Source organism: Rosa chinensis, chromosome 7 (genome assembly GCF_002994745.2).
Source record: "Rosa chinensis cultivar Old Blush chromosome 7, RchiOBHm-V2, whole genome shotgun sequence".
Lineage (NCBI taxonomy): Eukaryota > Viridiplantae > Streptophyta > Magnoliopsida > Rosales > Rosaceae > Rosa > Rosa chinensis.
Window position 1 is genome coordinate 2,104,240 of NC_037094.1, and position 24,691 is coordinate 2,128,930.

General features: G+C 37.4%; 4 protein-coding genes and 1 long non-coding RNA gene across 5 annotated transcripts; 4 read left to right on the forward strand and 1 right to left on the reverse strand.

The window, feature by feature from the left end:
* Positions 1 to 247: 247 nt before the first annotated feature.
* Positions 248 to 3,799, forward strand: LOC112177222 (putative disease resistance protein RGA4). The gene is made up of 2 exons (XM_024315488.2): positions 248 to 3,056; positions 3,441 to 3,799. Exons 1-2 carry the CDS (start codon positions 480 to 482, stop codon positions 3,447 to 3,449), a joined length of 2,586 nt encoding a protein of 861 aa, XP_024171256.1. The 5' UTR covers positions 248 to 479; the 3' UTR covers positions 3,450 to 3,799.
* A 639-nt stretch (positions 3,800 to 4,438) lies between these two features.
* LOC112177117 (transportin MOS14) lies at positions 4,439 to 15,010 on the reverse strand. The gene is made up of 27 exons (XM_024315324.2): positions 14,694 to 15,010; positions 14,199 to 14,276; positions 13,991 to 14,053; positions 13,539 to 13,586; positions 13,297 to 13,443; positions 12,159 to 12,290; positions 11,983 to 12,023; positions 11,087 to 11,178; positions 10,695 to 10,822; positions 10,055 to 10,130; positions 9,765 to 9,885; positions 9,554 to 9,653; positions 9,124 to 9,205; positions 8,875 to 8,957; positions 8,343 to 8,459; positions 7,853 to 7,904; positions 7,480 to 7,635; positions 7,075 to 7,198; positions 6,893 to 6,974; positions 6,724 to 6,812; positions 6,546 to 6,620; positions 6,383 to 6,437; positions 6,142 to 6,261; positions 5,951 to 6,043; positions 5,726 to 5,871; positions 5,268 to 5,445; positions 4,439 to 5,154 (listed from the first exon to the last, which is right to left on the reverse strand). The coding sequence occupies exons 1-27, from the start codon at positions 14,841 to 14,843 to the stop codon at positions 4,900 to 4,902; spliced, it is 2,883 nt and encodes a 960-aa protein (XP_024171092.1). The 5' UTR covers positions 14,844 to 15,010; the 3' UTR covers positions 4,439 to 4,899.
* A 1,380-nt stretch (positions 15,011 to 16,390) lies between these two features.
* LOC112179323 (polynucleotide 5'-hydroxyl-kinase NOL9) lies at positions 16,391 to 19,969 on the forward strand. The gene is made up of 9 exons (XM_024317713.2): positions 16,391 to 16,770; positions 16,871 to 16,968; positions 17,042 to 17,075; positions 17,588 to 17,748; positions 18,012 to 18,195; positions 18,572 to 18,752; positions 18,968 to 19,067; positions 19,354 to 19,481; positions 19,706 to 19,969. The coding sequence occupies exons 1-9, from the start codon at positions 16,583 to 16,585 to the stop codon at positions 19,757 to 19,759; spliced, it is 1,128 nt and encodes a 375-aa protein (XP_024173481.1). The 5' UTR covers positions 16,391 to 16,582; the 3' UTR covers positions 19,760 to 19,969.
* Positions 19,970 to 21,092: 1,123 nt separating this feature from the next.
* Positions 21,093 to 23,726, forward strand: LOC112180534 (probable myosin-binding protein 5; the record flags this gene model as incomplete). Its single annotated transcript, XM_024319093.2, has 3 exons — positions 21,093 to 22,061; positions 22,227 to 23,042; positions 23,140 to 23,726. Coding segments are annotated over exons 1-3 (2,175 nt in total), but the record flags the coding sequence as incomplete, so codon positions are not given.
* A 15-nt stretch (positions 23,727 to 23,741) lies between these two features.
* LOC121050428 lies at positions 23,742 to 24,434 on the forward strand. Its single transcript, XR_005802936.1, has 2 exons — positions 23,742 to 23,989; positions 24,174 to 24,434. It is a non-coding gene; the product is annotated as an uncharacterized LOC121050428 (long non-coding RNA).
* Positions 24,435 to 24,691: the final 257 nt, after the last annotated feature.

Below are 24,691 nucleotides of genomic sequence, written 5' to 3' on the forward strand. Positions count from 1 at the left end.
GTCAGATGAATGACTTTAAATAGGGGCAAGTTGAGGATAATGATAATATATTATATGCCTGAATATGACCCCGAGACTATGATTATAACAGATCACCAGTTGTCAAGCACTCAAGATGTTAACTTTTAACACTTTCATTTGATGAGTACAGCAGCAATCGCGCAATTATTATCTTCTTTTCACCGTTTTCCTCAAATTATTGTCAACCACTCGATTAGTGCGCGTCTTTTTCCTTCTTTTCGCTGTTTTACGCAATTATTGTCTCTCTCTCTCTCTCCCTCTATCCGTCTCTTTTTCAATAATTGAAGGAAGAAACTGCTGTTATGCTTGAGCACTGCAAGCGAAGTTTCTATACAATGCCATATTCACAATAGAGTGGTTTATAGCACCAGATAACGCATGCCTTTACTCTTGACCCATAAACACAATTCTATTTCCTTGATCCTTCGAAATAACTCTCTTTCTTCCTTCCAATCACCATGGAGTTTGCCTCTGGCATTGCTGAGACAGTCTTGGTTAGGCTAGCCTCCTATGCTGCCCAAGAAGTTTGCTTGGCTTCGGGTGCCCAACTTGAGCTTAAGAAGCTCAATAAGACCTTGTCAGCCATCAAACTTGTACTCCAAGATGCAGAGAGGAAGCAAATGCAGAACCCCCTCATCACTCATTGGCTAGGAAACCTCAAAGATGTTTGCAACGATGCTGAGGATGTACTCGACGAATTTGAGTTCCGAAAGCTCCGACTCGAAGTGCTCACCAACGACCACCGGAGTGTCAAAGCAAAGGTACACCAATTCTTCTCCCGTTGGAATCCAGTCGTGTTTAACTTTAAAATGGGTCATAAAATCAAAGAGATTAGAGAAAGACTAGATGAGATTGATGCTGAAAAGACAAAGCTTTCTCTCATTCAAGTTGTTGAACTAGTTGATGATTGTGGTGAGCCCCAAAGGGCACATGTTAATAAAAGGGAGACAGACTCTTTACTGGAAGGTCATGTTGTTGGAAGAGATGATGATAAGGAAAAAATTATCCTTCGCTTTGATGACACCCTTTCCTCCAGTGTCGATGATGTTTCAGTCATTTCCATCTTTGGGTTAGCAGGGTTGGGAAAAACCACACTCGCTAAATCAGTGTATAATGATACTGCGGTGGAGAAGAAATTTGATATTAGAATGTGGGTATGCGTCTCAGAAAACTTTGATATCCATACATTAGTTCGTGGCATTATTGCTGCAACTAAACAAGAATGTGCTGTTGAAAGTTTAGATCTTATGAAAAAGGGGTTGCAGGGTATTTTGAAAGATAAAAAGTTTTTGTTAGTGTTGGACGATGTATGGGATAAAGAGTCGGTGGGAGTTACACATCAAAAATGGAGTGAGTTAAAAACTGTGTTACATGTTGGAGCCAAAGGGAGTAAAATCATCGTAACAACACGTAATGAATCAGTAGCTTCACTTGTGCACCCTATACATAAGCATCAGTTAGAAGGTCTTTCTCAGGAGGATTCCATGACTTTATTTAAAAACAATGCATTTAACAAAGGAGAGGAGTCACACTATCAACACTTGATAAAAATTGGAGAAGACATTGTGAAGAAGTGTGGAGGGGTTCCCTTAGCACTAGCTACTCTAGGGAGTTTACTTCACTCGGAAAAGGAGCAACGTCGGTGGTTACATGTAAGAGATAATGAAATATGGAGTTTGCTCGAAAATGACAATATTATGGCTGCACTAAAATTGAGTTACAATGCACTGCCATCTCACTTGAAACCCTGTTTTGCCTTTTGTTCACTTTACCCCAAGGATTATGAATTTGTAAGTCTTGAAATTGTCCAATTATGGATGGCACAAGGCTTCCTCAAGTCCTCAAGAGAAAATGAAGATTTTGACGAGATGGGCCTGGACTACGTTAGGCAGTTTTGTTCCAAGTCTTTGTTTCAACTTGAATTTGATTTTAAGACAAGTGTGCAGTTCAAAATCCATGATTTAGTGCATGACTTGGCAATATCAGTGGCACGGGTAGATTGCTCCACAATTAATTTCCGTCCCTCTAGTGCTTTTGAAAAAGTCCGACACGTGTCAATATCGGAAAAAGACTTGTCTGGGGATGTGGCAGGAGTCCCGGCATTCATTCTCCAGTCGGAGAAACTGCGGACCATTCTAAATGTAGATAGTGAAGCTGGGATCTCCAATCAATATTTTCTAAAGACATGCATCTTGAGATTCAAGTATCTGCGTGCGCTAGATGTGCGTCGTTCTACTCTTGAGGAGCTACCATGTTCCATTGGTAACTTGATTCATTTAAGATATCTCAACCTGGATTTTAATGAGAAGATAAAACAGCTTCCCAGTTCCATTTGCAAGCTCTTGAATTTGCAGTTCTTAAGCCTTGCTGGTTGTGAGGCACTTGAGGAGTTACCCAAAGGCATAGGGAACCTGATCAATCTCAGATATTTGAATATAACTACACAGCAGATGTATTTTCCGAAAGGAGTATTTAGACGCCTCACCTTACTTCAATCCTTGATCATTGAGAATTGTGCGAATCTGAAATCTCTGGGAGAAGAGATCCAATACCTCACTAACCTTCGTCAACTGTGGATTGGTGACAGTGAAAATCTGGAGTCCATGCCACCTAACATGAAGAACTTGACTGCATTCCATACTTTGGGGATCGTTGATTGTAAGAAGCTTGAGTTAATGAGGTCGGGAGAAGGCATCAAAGGTCTTCGATCATTAATTATCAAAGGTAGTTCAGATTTGGAGGCTTTGCCCAATTGGCTTCAAGAGTCTGCAGACACTTTACAGAACATGGCGATCGGAGAGTGTGATAATCTCACGGCACTTCCAGAGTGGTTACAAAATCTCACCTTGCTGGAGCAACTGTTGATTAGGGAATGCCCCAAATTGTCTGCTTTGCCGCAAGGGATGCATTGCCTCACTGCCTTGAGAGAATTGGCCATTCGCGGGTGTCCTGAATTGAGAAAAAGATGCAAAAGGGAAACAGGAGAGGATTGGTCCAAGATCAAACATGTCCAAAAGATTAAACTCGATGACGAGGTGCGGATAATATCGATGATTAGGAAACAAATTACTTGTTCCACTACTGTGATGCTTTTCATAAATTGTTTGCACTTCTTATCCCATAAGCTCTTTATTATTTGTCTTAGATTTAATACATTCTATCCGTCAATTTCTTGATTTAATCTCTCATATATGCTGAATTTTTTTAGTACAATGAAGTATACGTGGTCGAAAAAAACAATGATTTCTCGCTTTAACTGCATTTGATTGAGCATCTTGTATTCTTACTTTACTACTCTCGTCTACTCTGACCAAAAGATTGGGAATCCAAATTTCAACTAATTACTCTCATCTGATTTAGAACAGAGTCCATATTTCATAAACTTCTCCATTCTTAACATCTTATTTCGTTTCTGTTAGGTGATATAATCAAGGTGTGGATTTGAGGAGTTGTAAAAAGAGCATGCGGCCACCGGAGGTGATTCAGAATGAATTAGCAGTGTTGCTGTGCAAGTACTGTACTGCATTTGTTTGGGTCCTGAACTCATAATGTTGGAGTTTGAAATAAGACATTTTTCATTTATGGCATAACTTAAATGATGTGTGTGATTGTTGTTTTAAGACCGTGTGGCTTCACCTTTTTTTTTTTTTCCAATTTGTAGTTTATTGGTTTGCTTGTATTTAGTAAAGTTTCATCAATTTCAGAACTATATAATTGAATCGTTGTGGAATTGACGTTGATCACATTTGATGAAATAAGAAGATCAAGTTGTAGTAAATTGGCATTGTATATTTGAATCTGATAAGCCTTCTTTCACAGGAAGTAAATTGTTTATGATCTTATGCCATAAAATTAGCAATTCGATTTTGCAAGGAAGAGATTTTGAAGATGGCTGTGTTATGAAAAGAAAACTATCATTTGTGTTTTTCAATGATGTCTTTAAATTTTGTTTTAGTTGACAACCATCACTTTCGTGGATCAAATAACTAAGCAATTCGTTTATTTGAGACAATAACCTTTCTCCCTTGCCTTCCAAAAAATCTCAAAATGATTTCAAACATGCCATTTAGTTCTTTAGAGTAAGCAAATTTTCATTGGTTTTCCATGCTTCACAAGTGCCTAACTAAAACCTGAATTCCAAACGGTTTTCACTTCAAATGTGGCTCCTAATATTACATTTCGAGATTCATGAGTCTTAATTACCACACTTCTCATATTAAAATTAAAATTTGGTGAACAGACTATTGACGCCCAAAAGTTTAACGGATCAGCTAATGAGTTTTGAGCCGACGCTCACTGATCACCAAATTTCTGCTGCCAATAACGTATGCAAATACTCAAATACCACACGCCATGTGAACATCACTCATGATCTTCGAGAAAACTGATGCAATTTCGAAAATATAGGTATTCAAAATGGCACCACGAAACCAACCGAAATATTTCTATTACAATATAAGAATCAAATTGATAACGCTTTCAGTAATCAATTTGTACAACCACTAACTAAACCCACTATCCACAGCTTCCAATATTTCAATAACATGAAAGGATGGAATACTCTCTCCTAAAGAATGCCTACCTTTTCTTTCCTTGTATTAATCTACAGCTCTATACCATGTCATCTTAACCCCAAAAATGACAACGCCAAGGAAACCACTCAAATACAGATACCACGATTCTTCTGTCCCTCCCACCCTTTTGTAAAGGGCATTGATTCTCCTTAAAAAGTGGAGAATCAAAGTAAATGCACAAAAATATGAAAACAAATTCACGCACAGATAAACTCATTTTACCCACAGGGGGAGGCCTAAGCAAAATGGCCCCTCTATGATGACACATTCCTCTCTCAATTATGATACAGCTGCTATGTTCAATTCATGCAGGCCTCAAAGCTCCTTGAACGATCTCCATGACTGTACGGTTACGCCGGCAAACATCTGATAGCTCCTCGAGTGGAACTGAAAGGGCATTGACATTAACCCCAGCTGCAGCATCTGACAATGCTTGCAAGAATCTTGCACGCTCAACCTCTCTCACAGCCGTCAAAGGAATTAATGAAACACTCTCCCTGGCCCACTCCACCGACTGTGCTCCGTATGTTCGAGATAGTGATAGCAGTGTGTAAGTTACCTGTCATTGATGCAGAGCTAATCAAATTCCAAACACAACTCGTAGATGTCCATGATGGTTAATGTTAGCACATAGGAAAGGGTTTGAAAATATGAGTAAGGATTACAAACTACATTTTCTAGGCGAGAGCTTGGAATTGCTCCTGTTAATGCAGCAATCAAAACTCTTGTCATGCGGGATCCTCGAGGAATAATTACAGCATCCCTGATGGGTAAGTATTTTGCCCCCTCGGTAGAGTTTGCATGATCAAAGATATCTGATAAGAAGGTCAATATTGAATTTGACGCCTCCCTGCCAAGAAGAGAAGTACAGAAACTAAAACCCAGGTGCCTGTACTTGATATCAAACGCACAAAGATTGCCTACAATTCCATGGAATTTTCAAAGTACTATTCATTCAATCTTTATGTAAATGAAACGATGCTTCTGTTATTGCGGGGTAATTTTCTGAAGCTAATGGGGCAGCATTAAAAGTTCTGAAATAAGTGCTCATGCTATCATTCTTAGCTAAAATATTTTAACAGACACCACTCACACCAGATAATACAGATGGATAGAAAAAGAGATTCTACCTGTGTTGAACTGTAATGCCAATCAATGAGCAATCTACTAATGCTGGAAATGCTGCAGAAGGAATAAACAAGTGTGCACAATAACGGATGCATCTCGATGCGAGCAGAAAGCAATCATCTGCTATATCTGGTCTGGAAGTAAATTCCTGCAATACTTGTATGTAAGTCAACTAGCCAACCCATTATACTTGAAAGAAAGAAAGCTATATCTGAATGTAACCTTACTTGAATGCTCGTGAGAATACGTGTTGTGTGCTGAAAGAGTGATTCAATCAAATTTTTCAAATAATCAGCACATGACGGGTCTGAGCCAAATATCTACGACACATGAATCAAATGCTCAATTAGTAGACAATAAAATAAAAAGAAAAGAAACCATAGAAACACTATCAATTTCTTTTGTGAGAATAATGTACCTTTATAACTTCACTAGAGAGATAAAGGAAGCATGGTTGGTGATGCTGTTTATATAATTCTTGAATCTTCTCTAGCATTTCTCCAATTGTCGTTCCCATGCACCTTCCAGAAGTTCTCACCTAAAGAGCACGAGTAACCAAAAAAAAAAAATGAATGAATGAAAGTAGAAAATATGATAAAAGAGAAAAAAAAATGGCATGTTCTCTCAGTTGAATTTAGAAACGAGATCAGTTAACTCACAGCGTATTTGCAAGCTCGGCAAATAGACTCCATTGTCCGCATGTCCCAAGCACGACTACACCAGAACCAATCAAAATATTAGTTCAGAACACTAATAGGAGGTTGGGATCAGAATATAAGATAGGAACTTTGTCGCCGCAATAAGCAATGTGAGAATACTTACAGATCAAAGATGGCTTTGAAAATGGGCCAAAGCCTCTGGATTGCATCTGCCACAGCTTCTGCATGGGTTACATATCTGGAATTGATAATCTTCCATGTTTAGAACATTTCAAATGATAAAATAAATAATTGCTCAAATAAATAAACCAACAGGCGTAGCAAGAAGGTATTGATCACACCTAAAGATGTACCCAAACCGATCAATATGAACTGTGAAATCACGAGCAGGCCTGTTATTTAGCATCTCTGGCGCTTGGCTAAGAACTTCCTGGTTGTTCATAGCATTAGTTCAGTATCCACATTCACAAAGGATTTGTGACTATACTTTCTTCTGAAAACAAAACTCACCTGTAAAGGACTAACGACTGGCAAACACAAGGCCTCCAGCGCCCTCTTAGCTTGGTCTGGGGGAAGTTCACTAATAACCTTGCTGCGGAAAAGAGTTCAACAGAAGTTCAGATTAACTGGATAATGCTAAACCAGATTCATCAAGCAATGCACTTTTCAAAAATTTTGCAGCAACACTTTACCTTAAGGCTTCGACTAGATGCAATGAATCCTCAGCACAAACTTTCAAAGTACCTTCACCATTCACTGCCCTGTGATATATATGGAAAAGGCCTTCCAAACATCCACAGAGCTTTAACCGGCAATCTACATTTAGAGAGGGACAGGGACAAGCAAATAGTCAATGTAATCGATACAGAGCCAGACACAAGATTCCCAAGGATTTGCAGAAAGAAAAAAAGGTGATTTACACAATGAGTCTGAAAGCCAAACAAGTATTATCCTTATCCCTCAAATCTTTGCACAATGGTAAATAGAAATAAGAACAACAATAATGATTTTGAAAGCATAACAAGTATTTTCTTGTAGCCCACCAAGGAATAAAGCAAAGTGGAAGATATTGCAGTAACTGAAAAAAAAAATTGTACCATCACAGATCTGCCGAAATGCCAAAGCTGCAGCTGCTGCAGAGTCTTCAGATTTAGCAAGGCCACTCATGAGAACATCTATAACTGAAGGCAGTATGGAGAGTCCACCAGATGCCGCATCAAGCCATTTTGAATAAGCTCCTATTGTTAAGCACACTGCAAAACTCAACAAGGAAACATGCCTTAAGTATAACATATTACTACACATGATAGGATGTAGAAATTAAAGAAAGAGCATAAATTTTATTTGACAAACGTCATTTTTGAGTAAACAGGTAGCAAATTCCTCCACTCTACTTAACAACTCTATCATCTTAACACGGGTGGGAGAGAGCAGTAAAAGATAAATCAGTTCTATTGAAGAATAGAGCACCTGTCTGAAGTAGTTGGGGATGCTGAGGTAGTTTTAGAAGTCTGCCCATGACCTGTTCATTCAAACAAACCAATATAAAAATAAATTAAAAATAATAATAATAATAATAATAATAATAATAATAATAAATAAAAAACTATAAGAGCTTTATGCTAACAGATCATCTCAAAACATCCTCCAATAAGATATATTCACAGCATCACGACACATAAGATAATATATGATTCAATTTTCACATTAACCACAAAATGTTACTACAGCATCAGTGAAAAGATGTACAAGATGCATATGCCACATAATCTTGAAAATCAGTAGAGAATAGCTTATGCATGTACTGCAGGTAAAATCATGTGGGAGCTCTATCAGTAAGAATTTTTAATATAGAGCATCAAAGGACAGCATTAAATTTTCCATGAAGACTCTAACCAAAACAAGGGTAACACTATCATACCTAAGGAAAGGTACAGGAGAAATTTAAATGACATCATACCTTAGGCATTACTTCAGCTTCAACTACTGATACATAATTTGATATAGCCCGGATGCCAAATAAAGCAGCTTCTGCTGGGCGCCATTCACTTTCTTCATTCTGACAGCAGGCTGCGGCCTTAAATAATTGGAAAAAACTAACTATTCAACACGATGACAAAAGTATCTCATATATCTAAAACCAAGAGTACATCAGAAGAATGCTAAACAATCCTCGAAATCACGCAGTACATCTTTGAAATTCCCAGAACAGCAAAATATCACTCCTTAATTTCAGACAACCCTTGAAATTTTTTAATTACTTTTTGACACTAAGTTCATTAGAGGTGAATAGGATTTCAATAGTCCCATTTCGCGGATAAACATGTCAAAAAGGAAGAAAAATTAAACTAATATTAATGAACTTCACAATAAACAAGAACTTAAATTTAAAAGGCGCAAAGAACTAATTGTATGTTCCAAGCAAATTAGTTTCTTATTTAGAATTTCCCCATAATAGTAAGCGTTATTATAGCTCAGTAAAATTGACACACCTCATCAAGTTTCATGTAAAGAATTCTCAGTGCGGCATCGCCTCCTAAAACTGATGCTGCGTCAATTAAGACATCCGCAACAGCTGGCAACAATACAAGTTCAGTTAGACAAGAAGACATGCTACATCCCAGGTCTCATCAAGAAGAATAGGCAACTACACCTACTTATTTAAAATTTGCAACTTGCCGGAGAGATTTTAGTCTATTATAAATGAAAGACATACACCAAAGCAAACAACGAGGTATTACCATATCTAGTCTGCTTGAACTCCTTAAGGTCCTCATATGACAGGTCTTGATAATCTCGAGGATATTGAATTCGGAAGCTAACCTGTACACAAATTTCAGTCTCTGAAGTTGAGTACAATAGAATGTTCTTCTAGAGAAAGATACAAGAATATCGAAAGAGAGATGTAATCTGGTATTTCATTGCTTCTCCCACTATTGATGTTTAATCTGTCAATTTACTTTATAAATGAATGAATCAATTATTTCCTAAACCAGTTAGAACTGTTTAATTATGTGACAAAATGGATGAATATAGATCCATTGCCCAACAAAGTATAAGACTCCCTGGAAATAAGATTAAAGTCTTCTCAGAAGATTGATGCGAATAAAGTAATACAGGAATATATCTATGAATCCAGGTAAACCATTAATTGGAAGCAGAATCACTTACTAAGGACACGAGCGACTCGTAAGCAGGGCGGAATATATGCAGCCTTCTATTTTTCTCAGATTCAATGGTGGATTCATTAACCAACGAGATATAAGAATCCCTGGAAAATAATATTAGATACATTACTTCAATATTGAAAAATAAGATTAGAACCATTACTATTTTATCTAAAGGCCTAACCAAATGATTGCACAGTTCCAGAATGATTCACCTTCTTGTCAAGGTCACCTGAAGACTATGCCAAAAATTGAATGTCATGGAAGCTATATAATATTCCGGGTGTGCAGCAACTTCCAATAATGCTTGTACAATCAATTTTGATTCATCAGAACCTGAACATATTATAACCAGAAAGGAATATATCACAGTTTGAAATATTCAATGGCACAAATAGAATCATGAATTCATTATCAACTCTGCCTTCTAATGATAACTCATAAGAGGCGAAAGGCATTCAACACTTTCTGGGAGGGGTGTTTGGTAGATGAGTAATATTTATACCAGTTGCAATCAGGTCGACGTATGAATCCCCCATGTCAGCAAATAATCGAGCAATAGCCTTCACATCTTCTTCATCCTTAAAGAAAATAATAAAAATGATCAAGAAAAGAATAAAAAACCATGAATCAAATGTTCTTTTGCAAGCAATTATAATGTTAAGGCACACTGTTTATCAAATTTTCTCTTAAAGTAGAGATCACTTTTTATCGAGTTCAGCAGTATGAAAAAAGATTTCAAGACTTTATGTATCATCCATCCTCTACTGTGATAAATCATATGAGAAACTTTATTAATCTCCATCTCTACTGCAATAAAATTAAAAACAAGAAACTAATGTTTAAATTAGTTTGGCAAGTCACTCTGAAACATTAGCAGGTTGAACAGAACACATGCTAACTAACAAGTACCTAAAACAACTCAACATATTGACCAACTCAAATGAGAATTTGAAACATGATTCTAATACAAGATAACTTTAGGGGTAAAATCCAGAGCAAATGATGCTGAACATGTCTTAATAAATATTGTAGGGCATTGTCTTCATGGTAAGCAGCTAACAATTGATGATTCTTATCCAATAAGCTATAAATTACATCCCACTCCCTAAAAAAGAAAATTTGTAGAATTCTGTATGCAATACCTTGGAAGAATCTCTAAGTTGTGCCTTGAGATTCATCACTTGGGGAACAATGACTTGAATTAAAGGCATTTGAACTTGCACACCACCAGATTCTCTAGATGTCGTATAGTGTATCAACTCAGAAATAACTGCAACAGAAAAGAAGAAAAGTGGGAAACAACATATTCAGCTCAAAACCATGTCAAACTAGGCAAAGGCAGAACTTAATATAAGTAAATGCATTTTATTTCCAAACACAAAGGCTGAACAGAAAAGCAATATTAGATGACAAACCAGAAAGCAATGTTTCTGGTTGCCGCATTGCAGTTCTGAAACCATAAATTAAAATAAACTGAAAGCATAGAGAGTTAATACAGTTCCCTAAAAAAATCAGCTTATCCAAGTTGCTTTACCATTTACAGCTGCCTCTGAAAGGAGTTCAGAATTCAAGCTCGAGAGAGCTGTGAGCACCAATGGGTGAGATGCAAGCAAAGATCCAGGGATCCTGAAACAAACATAAGTAAAAAACCAAGAATTTCTATTAATTCATTTGTGGGAAAAAAAAAAAAAAAGGACAGAAACAGGGAGAAATCAATACAATTCTAACCAAATACCATGAATTTTTAATTCTTTCTCCCCTAAATCCTCAAGTAAGAACTAAAATATATCGGTCAGACAATCACACAAAATGTAAACTGCGACTAAGATATAAATATCCACTAACTATACAAAAATTAGTACCTAGAAGAACATATCACATTGATATGACAAGTGTTGTAGCCGCATACCCATATCTTACACAACAAATTTGGCTAGAAAAATTGTTGAGTTTCATGCTCAATTTTGATATCAAAAGCATGCCAACATGTTTATACAGTGTCTTCCGCATGCTAAACCCCAAACCCAAATAGACAAATCTGATATAGAGTCCACATATAGTTGATTCACAGGTTCAAGGCCCTCGTACAAATTTCAGACTCCATGATAAAACTTCACACAGTAGATCACATAGAAATCCTTTTGATACAGCAGTAAGACCCTAGCATGCGGATTTTGTCAGGAAAAGACCCAACCTCCAAATTGCACCATGTTTGGTGTCATTTCTCACAACAAATATTGAATCCTAAAAATTCATCTTGGTTGGCACATTACAAATACTCTAGACGGGTACAGGAAACCAACATTGTTAAAGAAATGCCTACTCTCAAGTCTCAAGTATACGCCCAAAGTGAATTTGAAGTTTATGAATAAATACATATATAGATGTAGACAAGCATAACAGAGAGAGAGAGAGAGAGAGAGTTCATACCCATGCTTCAGCCGAAGCCAAGAAGCAAATGCCTCAAGAACCTGAGAAACCAATAAGCTAAAGATAAAGGGAAAAAGAATAGGAAAAAATAAAACACACTATTATCCAAAAGCAAAACGTAGTACATTTCAAAGATCAGAAAATGATATACACACATTCACAAACAAATTTACTACCTGCTCCTTGAGCTCATTGATATTCAAACAAGCTGTCAAGATGTTAAGAGCAACCTCCATTTGAGAAGTAAGCTCTTTCTCAAATTGGCGACGTCTTTCTGGGCGAGCTGCTATCTTGTAGTTGAATACTTCCTGATTGTAAGGACATATAGAAAACTCAGAAACACGGTGAAAAAGTAGGCATGAGCATACAATTATGTGATACATTATTTGGGAGATATATGAGACCACTAATAACAGAGTGACAATGTTTGGAATAAATGAAAAATCCTCTCAGTTAAATAAAAAGACCCAAGAACAAATTACTAAACCACTCAGATAGCATAAGAAAGAAAACGATAAGTCTCAAAAATGACATGCATTATTTCTAAAGTCATCTCCTAGTTAAATATACCAGTAGTAATAACTTTTTCCCAGCAACATTATCAAAATGGGACGCGTCTTTTCTTCTGCTTTCTTTCTTTCTTTTTTTTTTTTTTTGGGTGAGTATTTATGATGTTGCAGCTACAGCCAACCCTCATTTTACTGTTATTATTCTACTTTTTTTTTCTACTGAAAGAAAAGATTTAGTCTGCTCTGTTCCTCCGCCATACCCCTTGCATCTACACTTCCCAACTAATAAAGGAAAGCTCTACTCATGGCGCATTTTAATGTTAAAAAATAAAATCAAAAATACGATAAAATGGGAAAGTATGAGAACTTTGAGAGAGGGTATGTTGGGGTTTTGATGGCTGCAACTAGAAGCACCCAGGGTTCATTTCTAATCACAGTCTTAAACTACAGAACGTTTCTCTGAATAACGATTATTAAGCAATCATATTGTGTTCTCAATTCAAGCCGGCTCATATATGTTAAGTTCATTCTAGGGTTCTATCTTTTTAGTAAGGAGTAGTTCATCAGGTACATCCCCAAGCCAAAGTGTAACCAAACTCAAAACCACTATGACAACCTTTTCAGTCTGCAGACCAACAAATAACTACCATGTGGCATTACTTAACTTTTATGAAGTATCTTCAACATTTTAGATGGACCAAGACATTAACATTATTGCAAACAGTTGCCAACTACAGTGCAAAATTTTAAAAGTAAAATAACTACATGTGTATATATATATACACACTCATAAAAACATACATACCTCAGGCAAAACTGTTAGTAACTCTAAAAATCCAGGTATATATTCTGGATGCGAATTCATCTGATCCCGAAGCCAGTTCACTATACCACCATCTCCCCAATCTTCAGCAGGAACGTGTACAGCTAAAGCAGCAACAGCAATGCTAATCTACAAAGGCATGCAATTGAGAATAATATCCTTTTGGCACTTAGAATTATAAAAGTATTTAATGAATGAATGTCAATGTAGCTCCTGGATAATACCTGAGTTCTGACTTTAGGGGGACCCTTATGGAACTCTCTCAATAAGTTCTGCATTTAAAACATCCATGAACAAGAAACTGTCAAATTTATGACACTATGAGAAGACAATAAGCAAACAAAAAAAGTACATGACAAGATCAGTAAGCTAGATAAAAACATAAGGTGAACCACTATCAGTGACAAACAGCTATGTTAAATCTGCAAGAATCCTACGAGAGGAGAACCTAAATCACTATTCATGGGAATCAAGATGAAGTCTAAACTTCCTTGGGATCCCTTTTCTCTTATTTAGGAGGGCTTCATACTCTCTTTCCATCAAACCATCATTTTACACTTTGAGAAGTTCATCAAGTAATATGGAACCCACTAAATGTATACCTAGAAACTAAGCAACTCAACATATCAAAATTAATTCTGCAATGTAAGAAATTTGATGATGAATGCTCACTCACATTTAAGGAATCGCGCAATGGGCGAAAAGCTTCAGAAGGTAGTTCTTCAAAATCTCGTTGTACCTGGAAAAGATACAAAATGCACTAACAATCAAAAACCAAAGCAGCCATCACAACCTAAAAAAGGTTCAGAAATCTCCAACATCGAATCTCAAACATCTCTAGCAACATACGAAAAAAGTAATCACCAATAGCGAAAGAGAATTACCTTGCTTCTAAGGGTCTGGGAGCAAAATATCAAAGTTTCTCGATTGCTGGTCGCGTCATGAAGCAAGTTATCAGCAACCTGATATAGAAAACCAGCACATTAGAGCTTCTAAAACGAAAACTACAGTGACAGATAACGCAACTTAGAGGGAGCAAAATGTAATACAAACAACACAGGTAACAAGAAAACCCATCCTATTCTCCAGAAACTAAACCGAAAATCCGAAACTCTACAATAAACACAAAGCTTGCGCCTGTAAATTCCTCAAGTCCTAAACTCAAAACCATCAAAATTCACCGATTTCTTTCCGAATTTCAAAATTTCCTCACAAAAATACACCTCCTTCTCACATAAACACTGAAAATAAACCTAATCCAATTCCAACGCACGCTGCGCCGAACCGAAAATCGATCAAAATCGAAACCGAACTCCGATAAACTCCATTCACCACACAAAACCTCACGAAAACTCAAGGGAGAATCCAAATCTACATACCTGCCAGGCGTCTAGGGTTCGCTGAAAGTCCTGTAGAAAGCGATCGGCTTGCATCCGAACGCCGTCGTCGGGGTGGTGGTAGAGTGCGTTTAGGGCTTCTTTCACAGTGTTCTGGAGCTCCATGGTTTTGCTAATCTGGTAGTCCAGCATAAAGCTTCCTCTGAAGCTCTAGCTCCAGCTCTCTCTCTCTCTCTCTCTCTCTGGTTTCGATTCGTATCGGCTTTTTTTTTTTCTTTTTTTTTTGTCTGATGGATTTTTGGCGCCTCCGGTGAGATAAAAGGGTTGGGATTTTTGAGAAAAAATTGGGTCCGTCTGATCTGAGCGGAGAGGGGATTTGACTCTTGGTCAAGGGGAGTGTTGGTTTTTTAAAATTGAAAGAGATGGGTGGTGGGGAGGACACGTGGCGCGTGATTAGATGGGTCTGGAATACCGGGGACGCTTTTGAATTTTGACACCCTACACCAACCGGGCAACCAGGGGCAGAGAAGGGATTTGGAATTTCGCCGGCGTCCAGAACTTCTAGTTGTATTGTTTCTTTCTACGTAGGATAAACGTTTTGTTTTAGTTGGAATTGAAAAGTAATTTCGTGATCGGAATCGTGTGTGTTGTGTATTGTCTTTGAAGTTTTTGAAAAAAAAGTTAACTAAATACAGAATTGTGTGATCGTTAGATTGAGAAATTATTATATAGTACAAAGTGTGTGTTTGAAATTTTACGAAAAGTTAACTGAAATGAAAGTTGTATGACCGTTAGATTGAGAAATTATTGTATATCGTATCTTTGACATTTTGTAAAAGGTTAACTAAATTGAAAGTCGTGTGGCGGTCGAATTGAGAAATTATTATATAGCGTATCTTTGACATTTTGCAAAAAAGGTAACTAAATCGAAAATTGTCTGACTGTTAAATTGAGAAATTATTATATAGTGTATTTCTGACGTTTTGCAAAATGTTACCTAAATGGCTAAATTGAAAGTCATCTGACCGTCCTGTTAAGAAATAATTATATAACGTATCTTTGACATTTTAGTGTTTTACAAAATATTAACTAATTGTCTAATTTGATCATCGTCCGCCCGTCAGATTTGGAAATTTATTATATAATTATTTCTGAAATTTTGCAAAATGTTAACTAAATCAAGAATCATATGACCATCAAATTAAGAAATTTATTATATAATTCCGCACAAATCAAATACACGGTCAGACTAACCCCTACGAAGAATTTGTTGTTGATTGGTGCACTTCCTTTGTGTATACACCTCCATTGAAAATGATACAATACTATTAGTTTGGACCCCTAATTGGCAAACCACGTGGTAATTTGGGACCATAGAATGAACCTCCGTTTATTTAATATGATTGAATGACCAACCATCCGTTTTTATTTTATTATTGTTTTCCCCCGTATATACACCTCTAGGGCTCTACCGAATGATGAGACATAATTGGCCTATACCCCTATTCGGCAAGCCACGTTGTTAACTGTTTTGCATTATGAATTGTCCGTTTATTTGATATGATTGAATGACCGAACTATCTACACTTGAAATTATGTGATATTATTAGTCCAAAGTCCAAACCACTACTTGGCGAGCCAGAATGACACAATAAACCATCCATTTATTTGATACTGTTCTGTTCAAAAAATAGATTCCTATGAGTCAAAAATTAAAGGGACTTCGGAACTAATTTGAAGTATAAACCCAAACCCGAGCCGGACCGAACCGAACCGTCTTCCCCAGCGGGCTTTAGAACCCATGCGTATTTCATTGTTAGAGCAATCACAAAACCAACGTGTGCCATTGCTATACACTCTCAAAAGCCGCTCTTCTCTGCTTCTGCTTCTCACAACTTCAAAAGCACGCAGTAAAAGACTTCACTTCTCTCATGGCTTCAATTTCAGGACCTGAAAACCCGTCGCCGAACATCTACATACCGCCAGAATGGTCCGACGCCGCCGACGCCGTCGCACAAGCCTCCGTCGCTTCGCCGCCGCCCATTGTCTTAGTCTGTGGCGCCAAGAACTGTGGAAAGTCCACCTTCTCCCGCTACCTCCTCAACATTCTTCTCCACCGGTCAGTTAGCTCAATTCAAATTTGTACTCAAAAGTTTTAATCTTTTTTTCAGTTTTGGGTTGTGTTTGGAATTTCAAAGTTTGATGCTTTGTGTTTGCAGGTATAAGAAAGTTGGGTACTTGGATACAGATGTGGGTCAACCTGAGTTTAGTCCTCCTGGGTTTCTATCTCTTACTGTAGTAGATGAAGTTACTCCAGGTAGTTGTTTAGTTTCTGCAATTTTTTTTTTGGTGAGGTTACTAATTGTGGCTTTTTTTTTGGTTAAAAATAGATTTGACAATCCCACATTTGAAGACGGCGGAGAGGTATGGAGTGTTTATCTTCCTAGCTATGGTTTGAATGATTATGGTTTTTACTACTACATTAGACTTACTATGTATTGTTGGATACTTCTTTTTCTGAACTGCATTTTGTAACCAAGGCAAGGTTCATCGAAATTTTGATTATTATATGGGAAGGTCCTTGTGGATATTGTTGTGTAATATGGGAAGTCTTTTCTAGCCATAAAAATGGGAAAATATAGGGCTTGGAATAAGGATATAGTAGAGTTGATGCCTTATTGATGTGGAATAGTTGAGGAATTAGGAGCTATTTGATTGGTATGGAAACTTGGGGCTGTTTGGAGTTGGTATCAAGATAACTGTTACCGGTTTATAACACACATTACATGTTCATAACATGAGTTGTATATGTTTATGGATCTTCTGAATGCAAGTTATACGTAATGCCACTACATGTATAGGCCGTCTTCATCTGTTTTTTGTTCAAGAAAATAATCTTGGATTCTGATAACTGATATGTCGTCTCTTTTCCTCAGATGTTTGTTCTTTGGCGATGTTTCTTCGAAAAGGAATCCAACAACATACTTAAATTGTATATGTGCTTTATATGATTACTATCGGAAGGAGTACTGCAACAGTGATAACTCTAATAATATTGGATTGCCTCTCGTTGTGAATACACCTGGATGGGTGAAAGGTACGGTCTTTAACTTGGTCTAATTGGCCCCTTTTAGATGCAATTGAACAGGTTCTCCCAATCTTGTGATGATTTTTGGTTGTTTTGTTTGTTTTTTTTTTTCCCACTTAGTCCTTTTCCCAGTGAGATGCAAACTGACACTTAACTCAAGTTCCACCCTGGTCATGCACTATTTGAGCCAACGCCGAAGTTGTGAATCTTCTTTGATGAGTTTTTTGTCTGTATATATTATAAATGATTTCCTCCTTCTCCTTGTGTTCTAGGTATTGGCTATGATATTTTGGTGGATATGTTGAAGTATATTTCCCCTACCCATGTTGTTAAAATAAACATATCTGCTCAGAGTAAGAATCTACCAGATGGGCGATTCTGGTTAGATGAGGATTATGATGGTATGGTAAATCTAACAGAGATCAGTTCAGCTCGTCAGGACTCTTTGAATAGATCGTAAGTTCTCTGTCTTCAAGACTGTCTGGAAAGCTCTACTTGAATGCAACTTATTAGTACAGTTTTTGCTTTCCCACCTTGTGAGTAGATTCATTAATGGTATTTTCATTTTTTTTTATTTTACTGCAAGGTTCATTACTATTTAGTATTCTTCTTTCCCTTGACCATCTATCAGCTCTATTCCAAGTGCCAAATTTTTGTACTTGAAAAGAATTTGTAGGAGGTGATTGCTGTTAATTAAAGTCTGAAATATTATTTAATGTCAGTCATTTATTTAGCTTTTTGTGCTTTGATAAGTAGCATAGGCTTGCTAGAAGATGAGATTATGTATGAATGTGCTGGTTCTGTCTTACATCTTATCTCCATTATATTGCAGGGTTCTAGTCCAAAAGGATGCACGGCTGCTGCGCGATATACGTTTAATGGCTTATTTCAGGCAGTGCTTTTCAAGTAACTTGAACATTTCTACAATCAAAGAACTTGCTAATGCTTTGGCATCTCACCCTCCTTATGAAGTTCCAATATCTAGCATTAAGATTAGGCATCTCCATTGTCAGGTCAGTTCTAACAGTTGATTGACTCACTGCATATTGTGGAAATTTTAAAATCTTGGTCGTTGACAAGTACTACAGGATTTTATACTATTCCTGTTTTTAGAGGACATTTTAACAGTAAGCTTAGTGGTGATTACTGAACTACCTCATAATTTCAATTCTCTGTCAACATTGGAATTCTGTTCAATGTCTATAATAGTTCAATTTTTCTGTGCTAGGTCCCAGGTACTGAGATCTTCTATAGTTTGAATGGAAGCATTGTTGGCTTGGCAGTTAGCACTGAAGGCTCAAAAGATTTACCATGGTGTGTTGGTCTTGGTAAGTTACTTTTGCAACTTATTGCTGCCAGATTTGTCTGATTTTATGTGTGTGTACACATCTGTGCTCATTGTTTTATGTATTCTGGTTCTTGTGTCTTGAACTCTGGATTACAAGATAGATTTTCCAATCAAACATGTAATGCAGTTCACAAAAACAAAATTTATATGTTTGAATGATTTCCATGGACTTTTATACGACTATGGTTATATTTATTCTTTTATTTTGGTCTGAAAGTGAAACCAACCAATGAATGCTAGCATTTATTTGATGTCTGTTGAACTAGGAATTGTGAGGAGCATTGACACACTCAAAGGCTTGCTATATGTGATAACACCTGTTCCACAAGGCACTCTGGAAAATGTGGATCTTCTGCTGCAGGGTTTTATCCAAATTCCTACTAGTTTGTTGCAGGTAATTGAACCCATCTAATTGATGTTATTGAACATTTGTGTGCTTCTCCATAGTTCCTCACATTCTCAAATACCCACCTCTTGAATAACTGCCATATTGCCTCGCCTAAGATGTATACAGCTTCCATTACATCAAATGTCATCGAGATGTTCTTTCTGTTACATATCTATCGAAGCAAGAGCCAGAGTATCAAAATATACTTACTGAATCAACTGAATTTTCAGGTCCAGGGGAGCAGATCGCCTTATATGTCTGCAAATGTTTTGTCTTCGAGCTAGCTCCTTCACAGTTGCCTGGGTTTCATCAAAATGACCTCCTTGATTAGGCTAAGTAGTTACCGTGTATGCAAGAGATGAGGAAGTAGTAACCTTCGGGCAGCCTGTTTTATGTAATGCTATAAATCTTGATATAGTTATATATTTGAACCAAAGAAATTACTCACTTCGGTTACCTATTTTTCCTTGAATGAACTTCTACTTTAATCAAGATGAACTTACGTTTGTAATATGAAATTTAACTCTTTGGTCTTTAAAAATTCAAAAAGAAAAAGTACCATGAACATTGAACAAACATAATGGAAGGCACATCTCATCGTGACAGGCTATATATTCTAGGGTCTTTCTAAATATATTCAGCAAAAATCTAAGTAAACTCAGCAATATATTTATTTGTAAATACTTTTAATTAAACAAACTGATTTCTCCAAAATATCCCCCTCTTTAAAACGATATACCCAGCAAAAAAAACTAATTGACAAACAAAACCTGCCTAGCTCTTTATAACCGATATCTCCATCAATCCCCCAGTTCCTATTTGAAGTTTTCAATCCCAACGCCAAGTTTATAATAAAAAGCACTATCAAAAGTGAAGTGAATGAAGTAAAGCAACTTTCTCAATCAATAAGGACTTTGAATGGCTTGCCCAGATTAGACAAAAATGAAGTGCGTAGTGATTTTGTTTTTCTCTTTTGTATTGAATATTTTAAATTGATGGAGAAACTCTGAATTTTGATTTGAGTGAAACATCAAAAATTTGCTGAAATTTAATTATTTGTGCTCATGTAGGCTCGATTGGTAAATGAAGTTTTGAAGGAATGAGATGAAGATAGAAAATAGAATTAGACCACGATAGGCAGTTGAAGGAATAATATTAGCGACATCCTTAATCATGACGGCGATGATCTGGGTAATAAAAAGATGTGAAAGTATCATATTAGTGTGTTCAATGGATCACGGCTGAATCGAAATTGTTGAAGTTGACAAGTAGAACAGCGTCTGCAGAGCGGTTGCTGGGTATATTTTATGAGGGTATTTTAGGAATAATTATTGTGTTTAATTAGACACATTTAAAGATATTTAAAAATAAATATATTGCTGGGTATACTTAGATTTTTGCTGGGTACATTTAGAAAGACCCATATTCTATCCTAAAATTTCTTCCCAGTGAAACGCTGGCGTTTATCTCATCCAATTGGTTGGAAAGTGCACGATAGGCCGTTATTTCAGGTACACAATTAGCCTAGGAACCGCCATTTTTCCCAAGCTTTTTTCCTATATGTAGGCAAATGAATTCCACCACCCAAAACTTAAAACCTTGATTTGGAACATTACCCTTCTCCTTCTTTAGACTCAAACACACACAGGTACAGGGAGAAAGGTCATGATCTAGGCACGGTCTGCTCCACCAAGGTCATGATCTTCCTTCTCATCAGCCTCTGAGTACTCTCATTTTTGGACTCCATATTCATAACAACCTTCAAATTTCCAATCTAAACCCACCAAAAGTTCTTGGTATATTACGTTTGTTTCATGAGTTCAAACAAGAAAACAATAACAAAGGGACGCTTCACCCTTTATGTGGAGCGAAACATGGGAGAGCTCTCACGCTTCATGGTCTATGCTGTGCTTGAATGGGCCTTGATCATTCTGCTCTTCATTGATGGCCTTTTTGCTTTTGTTGCCAATGAATTCGCCAAGCTATTTGAGCTCAGATACCCCTGCTGGCTTTGCTCCAGGATCGATCACATTCTCGTTAACAGAGGTCGTGATTTCTATTATAATGATTCCATATGTGAATCACACAAGAAAGATGTCTCATACCTTGCTTACTGCCACAACCACAAGAGGCTATCCGACATAAGAAAGATGTGTGAGGCATGTCTTCTTTCATTTGCAACCGAAAAAGAGTCTGATTTTGACACATACAAGTCCCTAGTTGGGATCTTGCACAAGGATCTCGAGTGCTTTGTGGAGGATGATGAACATCAAATTCAGTTGAGTGTGCCTGCAGCAAGGACATGGGAGGATGCAGGGTCGATTGAGAAGAGTAGGGACAGCATGACCATAGGGTGTTCATGTTGCGGGGCGCCATTGAAGTTGAGTTCAGCTTCCTCCTACTCAAAAGCAAAGAGTGTTAGCGGGCTAGCGCAAGCTCCTACGCCTTCTCCACGAGCACCCGCAGGGAGAAATGATGATAATCCTGGTTTGGACTTGCCCCCTATTCGATATCCAGAACTCAAGTTTATGTCTGATAATGAGTCTGAGCTTCCAGAGGATGTGTATGGAACACACATGAAAAATCGTGAGTCTCCTAAACACACAAAATTATTTTGGTTTCTTTACTAGTCACTTATGGTTATGAAGAGTTTAAGATATTATTCCTAATTCCAATAGCTCTTAATATAACATTATGGATACGTGTTTTTCCAAGCATGAATGATTTAGCGGATGGATTTTGTGTCTGCAGAAAAGGAAGATCCGAAAGCTGCTACATTGCCATTATTGACAGAAGGTGATGAGTTAGCTGATGATGCTAACAGGACTCCTATATATGGCAGAGGAAACAGGTTCTTTGGAATCCCACTTTCAGATTCAGCTCAAAATAGTCCTAGGGTGGCTATGAGGATTTCAAAGAAATCACCACTCGAAAAGAGCGAGTTTGCTTTGGAATCGGTTGATGGAAATCTTCCAAATGATGCAGATTGTGATTCAATTTTGCACCGTCTGAAGAGACAGGTCCGCTTGGACAGGAAGTCACTGATGGCTTTGTACATGGAACTCGATGAAGAAAGAAGTGCTTCAGCTGTAGCAGCCAACAATGCAATGGCTATGATCACAAGGCTACAAGCAGAGAAGGCTGCTGTTCAGATGGAGGCATTGCAATATCAGAGAATGATGGAGGAGCAGGCGGAGTATGACCAAGAAGCCCTGGAAGCAACATATGATTTGCTTGCCAAGAGAGAAGATGATCTCAGGGTTTTAGAGGCTGAAATAGAGGCTTATAGGGAGAAATATGGATTGTTGAAGGAATTTGTCTACAAGGACCAAGATGAGGCTGGTGAATGTGGTACTCCTCTGAGCGTAAAGTATGGCGCAAACAACATGCAAAATGATCAAGCCGGGTCAGCAAAGGAAGAGAATGCAGAGGCTGCCCACGGCGAAAGTTTGAAACCACTGAAAGGGGAGAAGACTTACCTACTTGGGCGGTTCAAGAAACTAGACAAGATGAGAAACTCATCATCTAATGGGTTCTTGCCAGATGGTCTGAATGAGGATGAGATAGGTAACACATACAACCATAAACAGTCAAGTTTGAAATGAGTATGTATAATTGTTTTGAATTTTCGAAAAATGAATAATTACTGTTTCTAATATTGCAGGAAATGGAAACAAAGCTGCCCTAACAAGGCAATTGTCGCTGTTGTCTCATCTTAGTGATAGAGTGAAGGCTCTTGAATCTGACACCGGATTCCTAGAGTATGCTGCTAAGACACTTGAGAAACATAGTGAAGGAACAAAACTTTTGACAGAGATAACTCAAAATTTACAGAAGCTCCGGCACCTAGTGAATCTGCCTACTGAGGAACAAAACAAGACGCCTCCGGTGGAACAAAAGAAGGAGCAAAACAAGACGGATTCGGAGGAACAAAAGAAGGAGCAAAACAAGACGCTTCCGGAGGAACAAAATAAGAAGTCTCCGGAGGAACAAAAGGAGCAAAGTAAGACGCCTTCGGAGGAACAAAAGGAGCAAAACAAGACGCCTCCAGGGGAACAAAAGAAGGAGCAAAACAAGACGCCTCCGGAGGAACAAAATAAGGCGCATCCGGAGGAACAAAAGGAGCAAAGTAAGATGCCTTCGGAGGAACAAAAGGAGCAAAACAAGAAGCTTCCGGAGGATCAAAAGGAGCAAAACAAGACACCTCCAGAGGAACAAAAGAAGGAGCAAAGTAAGACGCCTCCAGAGGAACAAAAGGAGCAAAGTAAGACGCCTCCACAAGAACAAAAGAATGAGCAAAGTAAGACGCCATCCGAAGAACAAAATAAGGAGCAAAACAATATGCCCCCGGAGGAACAAAGTAAGACGCCTCCAGAGGAACAAAATGAGCAAAAGAAGACGCTTTCAAATGAACAAAATAAGATTCCTCCGGAAGAACAAAACAAAATGTCTCCAGAAGAACAGAAAAAGGAACAAAAAGACCTTACTTCTATAGTAAAAAGTTGGTTCTAATGGTAATTTCTTATGAATCTTACAAACTTTTGTTTCAATATTTTTTCCCTATTTCTTTAATTAGATAGCTTGAAGCTTCGATTCATGTTCTGTAATTTTGAATTCTTCATTACAAAATACTCCTTGATTATGCATGAACCATGGCTTAGTTGACTAACCTGTACTTAATCTACTTTGATAATGAAGAAACTAGGATACTGTCGGTTTTTCGTGATGCCAGAGATTCAGAGAAGGTAGAAAGGAGAGGTGAAACAGTTTACATAGCTGACAAGCAAAACCCCAAAAGGAAGGACCTGGAGGACCTGGAGGACCAGAAGGCATTGCTTGAAATGTATTAATTCATAGAGTTTTTCTCTTTCAGTAGAGTTGTTGCTTCATGTATGGATCCAAAAGCATATGATTTTTCTGTACTTATAATCCCTTTCTAAATAGAAATTTTTTTACCAATTTTTTTGCTCTATACATCAACACCCTGAACCTAAGCTATGTTTAGGAGTGCAAGTTCATCCTAAAAGAGCTCATAAAGAAACAGTAAGCGAATTACAAAGAAACAGTGAGAGGATTACTCAAAACCACGCATAGGACAGCAATGTTGTAAATTAGGGTTTGTCTACTAGAAACAAGATTTATCTAATGTAAGAAGTTTCATAGATTGATCTGATGCAAGAAGGTTATGAGATTGAATTTGGAAACAAGCTTTCTAC

Bases quoted from the DNA above. Each gene is read 5' to 3' on its own strand.
- LOC112177222 (XM_024315488.2), top strand. From the start codon at position 480: ATGGAGTTTGCCTCTGGCATTGCTGAGACAGTCTTGGTTAGGCTAGCC.
- LOC112177117 (XM_024315324.2), bottom strand. From the start codon at position 14,843: ATGCTGGACTACCAGATTAGCAAAACCATGGAGCTCCAGAACACTGTG. The intron at 8,460-8,874 runs GTGTGTCAATTT...CAATTATTTAAG, and splicing joins TTTACATGAAACTTGATGAG to GCCGCAGCCTGCTGTCAGAA. The intron at 7,905-8,342 runs GTATGATGTCAT...TTGAATGAACAG, and splicing joins AAGCTGAAGTAATGCCTAAG to GTCATGGGCAGACTTCTAAA.
- LOC112179323 (XM_024317713.2), top strand. From the start codon at position 16,583: ATGGCTTCAATTTCAGGACCTGAAAACCCGTCGCCGAACATCTACATA. The intron at 17,076-17,587 runs GTATGGAGTGTT...TCTTTTCCTCAG, and splicing joins CATTTGAAGACGGCGGAGAG to ATGTTTGTTCTTTGGCGATG. The intron at 19,482-19,705 runs GTAATTGAACCC...CTGAATTTTCAG, and splicing joins TTCCTACTAGTTTGTTGCAG to GTCCAGGGGAGCAGATCGCC.